The sequence below is a fragment of the Leptodactylus fuscus genome, chromosome 7 (assembly GCF_031893055.1).
Source record: "Leptodactylus fuscus isolate aLepFus1 chromosome 7, aLepFus1.hap2, whole genome shotgun sequence".
Classification (NCBI taxonomy): domain Eukaryota; kingdom Metazoa; phylum Chordata; class Amphibia; order Anura; family Leptodactylidae; genus Leptodactylus; species Leptodactylus fuscus.
The window spans coordinates 92,039,214-92,051,263 of NC_134271.1; the positions used below are offsets into that span (position 1 = coordinate 92,039,214).

General features: G+C 42.8%; 1 protein-coding gene across 2 annotated transcripts in view; it reads right to left on the minus strand.

The window, feature by feature from the left end:
- WDR25 (WD repeat domain 25) overlaps nt 1–12,050 on the minus strand; it is a 120,650-nt gene that overhangs the window by 50,432 nt on the left and 58,168 nt on the right. For both annotated transcript variants that reach the window (XM_075282540.1, XM_075282539.1), the window contains exons 3-4: nt 3,714–3,861; nt 1,888–2,018 (exon numbers count right to left, since the gene is read on the minus strand). In XM_075282540.1, the coding sequence (XP_075138641.1) occupies nt 1,888–2,018; nt 3,714–3,861 (279 nt within the window). The remainder of the gene's footprint in view (nt 1–1,887; nt 2,019–3,713; nt 3,862–12,050) is intronic.

Here is a 12,050-nt window from a genome sequence, read left to right on the forward strand (position 1 = left end):
AACTCCTATACGGTAGTAACTAAGCTTTGCATCCATTGTGTAAGAAAAGCACATTCCTATTTATTTATTACCTTTAGCTGCAAAATACTGTATGTTGGAGGGTGGGTAGAAACCTACCCCACACCTCTCATATGACTAATAGGAGGAAAGGGCAACAGGAGAATTATACATGCCATCCTAACACATTTTAGACCTTGGATCACGGTTAGGAGAGTTCAAAGAAGGAGGAGGAGGACATATGTAACAGTCCCACATTAGCACCACAGTAGACCTCTAAATGGCTCCCCTTGTACCTAATTTTGCTACCACATCATATCTGGGTCATACAAGTAAAGGATCTTGTATTAGCGCCCAGTTTCCTTTCATCCCTCATCACGACAAGCACCGATTGGCGTTTTCTTTAGAGTTACAAATACATTAGGAAATTGGTGACAACCTCATTTCACCCAATGCCATTCTCCCGCCGCATAGGATAATTAGAACAGCTTTGTAAATAACCTGCAGCAGCCCCTGAATGAAGGAGATACAAAGAAAAAAATAATAGAAAAACGGAAAGAAAAAAAAAGTTTTTGCAAAAAAAAAATGCAATCATTAGCAAAGTGGTTACCATGGCAATGCTTCTGATGTTACAATTTGCCAATTTACATATATTGCACAGAGGATCAGCTTCCTCGGCTTCTGTTTGCAGATTACACTGAAAGGAGTTCTAACAAATTGAAAGATAATGGGGGGAATTTATTATTTGCACCGTTTTATCTGCATGTGCTTTTTCCTGAGGTGTATTTTCAATCATCTAATTTACCATTTAAAAAAGAAAATAAAACGTGCAATACATTTTGCTCAAATTCGCCTCACTGAGCTCGTGTTACCACTGCTGTAAGGTATTTCAGTTTCATTTTCCAAAAATGTATGACAAAATGTTACTATAGATAAACCACACCCACGTTCCCCAACAAAATAGCAAAGTGATGAGCCAATCAAAATGGGCGCAAACACATGATATATTTCGATCAAACAGCATCAAACTTTTAAAAAAGGGGGCACAACTACAAGAAAAGTGGCACAAGAGGATTGGTAAATGCCCCCAAAGTGTTCATCTCAATACATCACATCAACAGGTTCTCTTTTCCTGTAGAAGAGGCTTTATTTGGCTATGCAACACTCTCTCTTCTAATGCTAAGACACATTGCAGCTTTTTTTGTTGCAAATTTTGTTGTGGTTTTTTGAACCAAAGCCAAGAGTGGCAACAATAGGAATGGGAAATATATAGGATGTTATAGGATGGCTCAAAAAAAAGCAGAAAAATCTGCAACAAAAAATGCTGCATTTCTGCAACCTGTGGCCTCAGTCTTAGGCTTAGGATCCACATTGCAGAAACGCAGCTTTTTTGTTGCAGATTTTGCTACATTTTTTTCAGCCAAAGACAAGAGTGACTACAAAAGGAATGGGAATTCTCTAGGAAGTTCTTATACTTCTGCTTTCTGCTCAATCCACTCCTGGATTTAGCTAAAAAAAACTGCAGCAAAATCTGCAACCAAAGAAGCTGCGTTTCTGCAATGTGGGGCCTTAGCCTTAAGGGGTTTTCAGGATCCAAATGGAGTTTGCATACAAATGACCTATCTACAGGATGTATCTCAGAATATGATCTTTGGGGGTCTGACACCCGTACCCAACCACAGATCATCTGTTCCAGCACCCTTCAGGTGCCAGAACCTGGACGAAATAGGAGCAGCGCATCAGCCTTGTCCACTGCACATAGCGGGTGGTTCCAGTTCAATATGGGTCCAGAAAACCCCCTTAAATATTAACAAAAATCTTAAGGAAGGAGAACCGTTGTTTTTACTATGTCCCATGTTAAAGACAGCAACTGATGCATAGATTTCATACCTTATCCATCCGTATGTCATAGGCCGATATCGCAGGAGAAAACCCGCCACATATAAACATATTCCGATCACATGGGTGAAACCGGACAGCGCTAATCTTGCATTCGTTCTTTGCTGTAAACAGGTCTTTACCTTTAAAAAAAAAAAAGAGAGAAAGAATGAAAGGGTTAAGTGGTGCAAATGACTAATTCACTTACCCATCTTCAGTTATTATTCCATTGTTAAAAAAGTACATGTGTAAATTTAAGTTGAATTTTTTTTGGTTGTTGTTGTCCCCGCATCTGATTAAGAGCAAATTGCATTCATTCCCTTGTTTTAATGTACAACACTAAACGTGTGAACGGACTCACTTAATTTCCCTATGGAAAACAACATAGAGATATTAAAGAAGGGGGAGGGGGGCATGGTTACCATGCCAACACTGTTTGAGATATAATTATGTATGGAATTATGAGCACGAGTCAGTAGCTTTATACAAAAAGTTTATTAACAAAACCTCTGGCAAAGTGTGTGACAGCTGAGGAAGATTGCATCGTATAAACTGCGGCGTGCGATTCGCAGCCCACTGTAATTTAAGAAGTCTTTGGAGCCTAATTACAGCTTTTGCGCGGCGTGACATGTTCTGATGTCACTATTCCCCCTCCTGGCAATTTACTTAACTACTTCTAGTAGCTATGCTACTGTAACTACTGTGACCACCACATTATCGGCTGCGAGCGGGGGAGGGGCAATAGAAAGTAAGGAGGAAACTGTGTTTGTATGACAGTTCATGAAAAGCCTGGACAAGAATATTTTAACGTGTACCTATGGTTTTTCCCAAAATGCTACAATTTACACTTTATTGTATAGAAGTTGAAGGTTCAATTCCCCTGCATAGATAACAATGCAAATCAAGATGGCTGCAGATAACACTAAGGGGGGCTTGCTGTATTCTATGTTAGTTTTGACTTCCTTTTACGATAAATAAAAAAAAAAAAAAATAGAATTCTTGCTGCCTTTTCTCAGGACTGAATATTCTCATATGTTCTGCAGCCTGGCTGAATTTTCATGTATGTTCTTTGTATTAAGCTCATAGAAATTTGGATTGAGTAGGAGTTGTATTTTATTTTATTTTTTATCTTTTCTGGTCTGTTTTTTGCCAATTATTGTTGCATTTTGTGTCTAATATTGCAATAGTACCGTCAATACACACCTTCTACCTTGTTTGACTAAAAACCGTGCTGTGACTTCCTGCTGGGAAAGGGATAGAGAAAGCAGATTCCCTACACAGTCTGGACACAGACCGTGAAACATTTGCAAAACTGAATACCACATACATCATATTCAATGGAGTTTTATGTATTCTTATATGTCAACACCTCTTTTAAGTGAAGTCAATAATGCAATTACATTATAATGCTGTGTATGAAATGTTGTTGCCTGCTGACATCAATATTACTGGCGGAGCTGACGTCCAATCATGTTTTCAAGCCCAGCATTAAAATGACATAGAATGTAACAAATTGTACCTGACATAATGATTAGCTTACCAGTGTTACCACGCAGTAAAGCGAGGCACCGAAATGGTGCAGGTAATTGTGTGTATAAAATCGGATGAGATCACAGTCAACTAGAATTCACAAGAACATTTCAGAGTTAAATGCCTCGGTGTTAAATGAAAAGAACAATCTACCCAAATCCTGAATGACGCATATATGTACAATTACATTGCCTTACTCTTTTTCTGTGTGTGTCAGTCTTTACTGCATTTTCGTGTTCATATTCAAAATCATCCCCAAGCAATCCTTGAATTTTGAGAGGTACATTGTCCTCTCCAACTCAACTGACCTGTTTCAACATCTGTTAAATGCAGGAAAGAGTCAAATCCCCCAGTAAGGATTTGTTTGCCACACAATGACCACTGTGCATCGCGCACTGCGGTTCTGTGGCATGAGATTGTACATAGAGGTTTACCAGAGTCCACGGCATCCCACACCTAAAAAACAAGGGAAAAGATCATCAGCATATAAGAGAAAACAAAATAATTTGCTGGTATAGCATCCAATTGTAACTCTCCTTTGTATAATGTGAACAGACACATTTAAAGGGCAACTCCAGTCACAAGTGATTTACTTCGCAAGCATATTCATCCATTGTCTTGGAAGACTGATATTTCCTATTACAATACTGCCCCTAGGTACAAAAGATATAATATAAAACATAATTAATAATACATTTTTTTTTTTTATATAGTGCAACATATTCCGCAGCACTTTACAGATTGTAGGGTTCAAGTACAGACAAAATAGATACAATACAGAGGAATAGTCAATTCACACAATGGGACTGAGGGCCCTGCTCGCAAGAGCTTACAATCTATGAGATACTATAATACAGCACACATTATGTACAAGAATATAACTAATATACCGTACTTACTCGAGTATAAGTCGACCCGAATATAAGCCGACCCCCCTAATTTTACCACAAAAAAAAAATGGGGAAAATTTATTGACTTGAGTATAAGCCGAGGGGGAAAAATGCATGACATTCTGTTTGTGCTCATGTTAATCCTAGCCGACTTCAGGCCTATATGGTAATATCCCAGACGTCACGTGGTCTGGGATATTACCATATAGGCCCAAAGCCTGTGGTAGTAGTAGGCTTTGGGCCTGTATGGCAACAGGCTGCTACTGCTACCATAAGGCTTTGGACCTGTATGATAATGCCCCAGGTCCAAAGCCAATCACATGGCGGCAACTCAGTGCATTTAGGCATGTAGACATGGTCAAGACAATCTCCTGCAGTTCAAACCGAGCATCAGTATGGGGAAGAAAGGTGATTTGAGTGCCTTTGAACGTGGCATGGTTGTTGGTGCCAGAAGGGCTGGTCTGAGTATTTCAGAAACTGCTGATCTACTGGGATTTTCACGCACAACCATCTCTAGGGTTTACAGAGAATGATCCGAAAAAGAAAAAACATCCAGTGAGCGGCAGTTCTGTGGGCGGAAATGCGTTTTTGATGCCAGAGGTCAGAGGAGAATGGCCAGACTGGTTCGAGCAGAATATAACCGCTATAATACTGTCTCCTATGTTCAAAAGTGTATTCTATATACCGTATTTTCCGGACTATAAGCCGCACATAAAAACCTACGATTTCCTCAGAAATCGTAAGTGCGGCTTATAGTGGTGCGGCTTATATATGGATGGAAGCGGCGGCAAAGACTGCATGCCGCTTCCATACATACATAAAAGGCACCGTAAGGGTGCATTCACACTACCGAACGCCGGCGTGTATCACAGCCGTACACGCCGGCGTTACAGCAGGGCTGCCGGACACTTCCCATTCATTTCTATGGGAGCCGGCATGCGAGCGCTCCCTATAGAAATGAATGGAAAAAAGCAGTCCATTCATTTCTATGGGGAGCGCTCGCATGCCTGCTCCCATAGAAATGAATAGGAAGTGTCCGGCAGCCCTGCTGTGACACCGCCGTCCTGAAAGAGAACGTGAAACTTACCCAACGGTGCAGGGCGGGCGGGCGGGCATTCTGGCCTCCTCTGCCTCCGATGTTCCGTCCTTCTCCTCCGGCGCTCGCTGATAATGGCCGGGGCGCATGCGCATAATGCTTCTACTGCGCATGTGCCCTGGCCATTATCAGCTTGCGAGCGCCGGAGGAGGACGGAACATCGGAGGAAGAGGAGGCCTGAATGCCCGCCCACCCTGCACCGCTCGGTAAGTTTCACGTTCTCTTTCAGGACGGCGGTGTCACAGCAGGGCTGCCGGACACTTCCTATTCATTTCTATGGGAGCAGGCATGCGAGCGCTCCCCATAGAAATGAATGGACTGCTTTTTTCCATTCATTTCTATAGGGAGCGCTCGCATGCCGGCTCCCATAGAAATGAATAGGAAGTGTCCGGCAGCCCTGCTGTAACGGGGGTGGGGTGGGGGGGGGGGGGGTGGTGGGGGGGTGGTGGTGTAGTAGTTTAACCTAACGTTTACGGTTGGGCTCTATCAGCATGATTTTGCTGATACAGCCCCTCCTCGCCTGCCGAGCGCTTCCAATAGAAGCGGCTGGCACGCGGGGGGTTAAGCGGCCGCTGGCAAAGTCTGCCTGCCGCCGCTTTCAATAAGATATAATGCGCACCGGACTGCGGCTTATAGTCCGGTGCGCCTTATATATGAACCGAGACGGACTATAAGGCGCTCATGGGCAATGCGGCTTATAGTCCAGTGCGCCTTATAGTCCGTAAAATACGGTACATGAATATAACTTTTACAATAGTGCTCCTACGTACAACAATATAACTACAATAATACTGCTCCTATGTACAAGATTATAACTTCTACAATAGTGCTCCCATGAAAATATTCCCTCAGGCGCAGTCTCCTGAAAAAATCCTCCATGTGGGAATATTTTCATGACACAGATGACACAGAGGAGACCCAACCTACCCCTTCAGAGGTTCCAATCTTAGCAAAAAAGGAGACATCTGATTGGACACCTCCAACTGGACGAATTTTTGATTTGGATAATTACATAGACTGTTTCAGACACATGGTCAAATCCACTATACTGGATACAAACAAAGCACTGCCATCTAACATCAGTGCCCAGGAAAGAAGGGCCATAAAATCCCTGAGAAATAACAAAGACATCATCATTAACCCCTTCTACTATTACGGCACATGTCGGGTCTGTAACTATGGCGACCGCCCGGGAGCCGGGCGGCCGCCATAGCCGCCGGGTGTCTACTGCTTTAAGCAGTAGACAACCGGCTTTAATGCCTCCGATCGGTCCCCGGACCGATCGGAGGCATTAACCCCTCCGGCGCTGCGATCAAAGGCGCCGCCATGCTCCAGGGCTGACGTCCCGTTGCCATGACAGCCGGGAGCCTTGTACAGGCTCCCAGGCTTGTCTGCAAATCCTCTCTTTTGCAGGCTGGTCTATGCAGCCTGCAAAAGAAAGGATGCTTTTTTGCAATGCATTGCAATGCATTAGCATTGTAATGCATTGCATTAGTGATCAGACCCCCTGGGGTTCAACACCCCTAGGGGGTCTAATAAATGCAAAAAAAAAAAAAAAAAAAAAGTTAAAAAAATATAAAAAAATATAAAAAGTATTAAAAGTTCAAATCACCCCCCTTTCCCTAGAACACATATAAAAGTAGTTAAAAACTGTGAAACATATACATGTTAGGTATCCCTGCATCCGAAATTGCCCGCTCTACAAAGCTATACAAATATTTTTCCTGTTCGGTAAACGCCGTAGCGGCAAAAATAGTCGAAAGTGCCAAACCGACGTTTTTTTCACTGTTTTGATTCTGATAAAAATTTGAATAAAAAGTGATCAAAGCAATAACATTTCCCGAAAATGGTAGAACTAAAAAGTACACCCGGCCCCGCAAAAAAAGACGCCCTATGAATCCCCGTACACTTACGTATAAAAAAGTTACCACCGTCGGAATATGGCGACTTTTAGAAAAAAATTTTTTTAACACAGTTTTGGAATTTTTTTTAGGGGTCAAAATGTAAATAAAACCATATAAATTTGGTATCCCTGGAACCGTACTGAAACACAGAATATAGGGGACATGTCATTTTGGCTGCACAGTGAACGCCGTAAAACCAAAGCCCGTAAGAAAGTCGCAGAAATGCATTTTTTCTTCAAATCCACACCATTCTGAATTTTTTTCCTGCTTCCCAGTACATTATATAGAATAATTAATGGTAGCATCATGAAGAAAAATTTGTCCCGCAAAAATTAAGACCTCATATGGCTCTGGGAGCGGAGAAATAAAAAAGTTATGGGGTTTTGAAGGAGGGGAGTCAAAAACAAAAAACGAAAATCAAAAAATGCCGTCGGCGGGAAGGGGTTAAGCCAGCGGACAAGGGTGGTGCTATAGTCATGATGAACACATCAGACTACATACAGGAAGCACACAGACAACTGAATGACACACACTACTACTCCAAGTTGGATCCAGACCCCACAGTGGAGTACTTCAAAAAACTGAAAAAGGTGATCTCCGGCCTATCTGATGGAGCAATAAGCCTAAGCAGCCTCATACCAGCAAGCCCTAGGACAGGGACTTTTTATATGCTTCCAAAACTGCACAAACCTGGGAACCCAGGGAGACCGATCATCTCATGTGTTGGGACTCTCACTGAACAAATCTCTGGATGGGTGGAGGGTACTCTTAAACCCTTAGTGAAGGATACAGCCAGCTACCTTCAGGACACCACAGACCTATTAAATAAACTATCCACTATAGGTCCCCTTCCAGATGGAACCATCCTGGCCACCATGGATGTAGAATCCCTGTACTCCAACATCCCACACCAGGATGGTATAAATGCCTGCCAGTTTTTCATGGAAAAGCGAGGTATGAACGCTGAATCGGTGGTGAAACTGACAAAATTCATCCTCACTCACAATTACTTCTCCTTTGGTGACTGCATCTATTTACAACGGATCGGCACCGCAATGGGGAGCAAAATGGCACCACAGTACGCTAATCTCTTCATGGCCAAGCTTGAGAGTGACTTCCTCTTCACCTGCACCATCAGACCTCTGGCCTACTATCGCTTCATTGATGATCTCCTAATCATTTGGACTGGGTCTGAGGAACAGCTGAAAACCTTCCATGAACAGTTCAACCAGTTCCATCCCACCATCAACCTGACGCTCAATCACTCCTTCTCCGAAATAAACTTCCTGGACGCAGTCATCAAGATACAGGACAACAAAACTGAGACATTGCTGTATCGGAAACCAATTGACCGCCCTACCTACCTAAGATGGGATAGCTTTCATCCCAAACACATAAAGAACTCCATTGTATACAGCCAGGCCATCAGATACCATCGCATATGTTCAAACCCTGCAGATAATTTCCCCAAGGTGGGACTATTAAAGGATTATCTTATCTTATCTTATCTTATCTTATAGAGACGAACACCTTGGGGGCCTCAAAAACACATTCTTGAGGCAGGGTTACCATCCAAGAACAGTTGATAACCAAATCACCAGGGCCACCACAATACCAAGATCGGAGTTATTAAAATACAATACCAAACAGGAGAACAATCGGGTGCCCCTGGTCGTCACATACAACCCCCACCTGGAGACGCTGAGAGGAATCACACGCAAATTACACCCACTACTGCAAAAAGACAACCGTCTAACATCCATATTTCCGGACCCCCCTCTCCTGTGCCACAGACAGCCACCAAACCTCAGGAATATGATTATTAGCAGCTCACTGTCACCTCCAACTAACAAAGGAAAATTTCCATGTGGAAATAAGAGGTGCAAAACCTGCCTCCACATACTGACCACCGACAGGATAGAGATACCAAACTCTAACAGGGAATATAAAATCCCAGGTGTGTTCACCTGTAACACACCTAATGTAGTGTATTTGATCATTTGCACCAAATGTTCGACTGAAAATCTGTAGGTTGGAGAGACCGGTCAGAAACTCAGAATGAGAATTAATTCACATCGCCATACAATCAAACAACAGAGAACTGATCTTCCCGTGCCAAATCATTTTTGCCAGGAAGATCACAACATCATCAATGACATGAAAATCTTGATCTTAAAAGGGAACTTTAAATCAAGGAAACAGCGACTGATTTATGAGTACAAGGCCATGACCCTATTCCAGACGCTGGACAATGGAATGAACGTTTCACGTGGGTTTATGTCTTTTTATACAAATCATTAAAGGGATTCTACCACTAAAACACTTTTTTTTCTAGTTACCACGTCGGAATAGCCTTTAAAAAGTCTATTCGTCTCTTACCTGTGGAAGTGCTCTCCGCCATGCCGTTCGTTCAAAATACCGGTTTGTACCGGTATGCTAATTAGTTCTCTCGCAGCGATGGGGGCGTCCCCATTGCAGCTCGAAAACCGACCGCAGCGCCGCCTCTCTGGTCTTCTGTATCCTCCCCTTGCCTCTTCAGCGTCTGTTGGACGCCTGCGCAGTATGCTCTCTGTTCGTCGAAGCTTGCCGAACGTACTGCGCATGCGCAAAAGTGCGGTGCCCGCACTATGGCTGGGACCGCAATTTCGCGCATGCGCAGTACGTTCGGCAATCTTCGCCGAACAGAGCGTACTGCGCAGGCGTCCGACAGTACGCAGAAGAACCAAGGGGAGGACACCGAAGACCAGAGAGGCGGCGCTGCGGTCGGTTTTCAAGCTGCAATGGGGACGCCCCCATCGCTGCTCCTGTGATGGGGATGCCCCCATTGCTGCGAGAGAACTAATTAGCATACCGGTACAAACCGGTATTTTGAACGAACGGCGCGGCGGAGAGCACTTCCACAGGTAAGAGACGAATAGCCTTTTTAAAGGCTATTCCGACGTGGTAACTAGAAAAAAATGTGTTTTAGTGGTAGAATCCCTTTAAGACAGCCATGAAGATAAGAACCTGGGATCTGGCAATTGATTGTTTGTTTTTATAAGTATATAGTAATAAGCCTCTTCCCCCCTCCCTCCTGTAATCCTACCCCTGTGTCCAGTTATAAATATGCAGCCTCTAGAAGGTGTTTTTAGATATATCTGAAGAAGGAGCTCAGAGGAAGCTTCGAAACGTCATATTCTGTCATCATTATTAGTTAGCCATTAAAAAAGGTATCACCTACTGAAGACTTGCAAAGTTTTTTTATTTTTTTTATATTTCATAACCACTGGCTAACACGGTACCAAAACAAACATTTTCCTTTTACTATAATACTGCCACCTATTTATAAGAATATAATTACTATAATATTGACAACTACGAATAAGAACACAAGTTCTATAATTAGGGCTGTGCATTTAATCCAATTAATTTGATTAATTCACCATTTCAAGAAATCGATGTTAGTCCTGTTCTGAGCTTGGTATATTCAGTACAGACTTTCTCTCTTCTCTGCAAACCGTGATCAACAGTTTCTTCACTGTACTGAATGGTTTGTTGGCAGAACGAGGGAGCCTGCATCAGATATATCTGACCCGATCCCCCTGTGCCCATTTACTGAACTTTTTTTTTTAGCCTCTAAGCAAAAAAAAATATGAAAGTTGAGATTAAAGGGATCCTATCATTAAAACGCATTTTTATGTGTGACTAAAATGTAGGAATAGCCTTAAGAAAGGCATTACAGTGCACCTTCAGCAGAATGAGGATAATGGGGGGGGGGGGACAGTCTGCATTCAGACCGCTTCTGAACATAGGATTTTTGTCTTTATTGCACATGAAGGGCGCCTGCTATCTGCGGCTTGTGCGTGGTGCTGAGCTGTAGCCGTTCTTGCGTGACATAAATAATGTAAACACTTATTTTGTTTCTTCAGCTGTGTGAAGTACAGAGTGTTCTGCAAGACAATAAAAATCCTTAACAGACGTAAATTAAATTATAAGGCGCTCCGCTCGGAGGGGACGCTGCTCGAATATCAACGCTCGGTCTCCAGCTTCCTCTGAGCAAAGAAATAAAGCATGGGGTCTGACACACAGATCCATGACAGCTTGACAGTTTTGTGTACTATTTTTACTGCACATCAAAACTAAATGAAACGCAGAAGGATTCCACAAATTGCCATCTCTTCTAAAGACTTGTAGCAGCAGGTGACAGATCCTTTGTACATATGGAATCAAATTCACACAAGGCATTATGGACAGCACAACCCAGGACATGTCACCCCATTTTTGTAGAGTGAAAATTTAAATCTTCTTATAATGTCAAGTAACTTTTCTGCTTTACTTATATTGCACGGATCTTGTCTTATACTCCATTCCCATCCAAAGTTGCATTAAGAATTCTCTAGTACTACATAAGTCCCTACCTCACTATCGCGCCTGCTGCTCCCTGAAGCTGCCAGCGGCACAGACCAGAGAGGACTGTGGAGCTATGGCTGAGCGAGTATAAGGTGTATTATCTTTTCATTTGCACTGTAGGGACACCAAGAGGAGAACATTATAATGTGGGAGCCATATAAATCAGGACATGTGTGGACATATTTCAAGGCACTTTAGAATGTGGGGGAATGATCAGGGGAACACATATTATAATACATATTAAAACTAAAGGGGCACAATAATGTGTGGGGGCACAAAGGGACTCCTCTTTACACTGTCTACCAATAAGTATTTGGACACCCATGCAAATGAAGATATCTAAGGTCGTGATGTACATCATGCCTT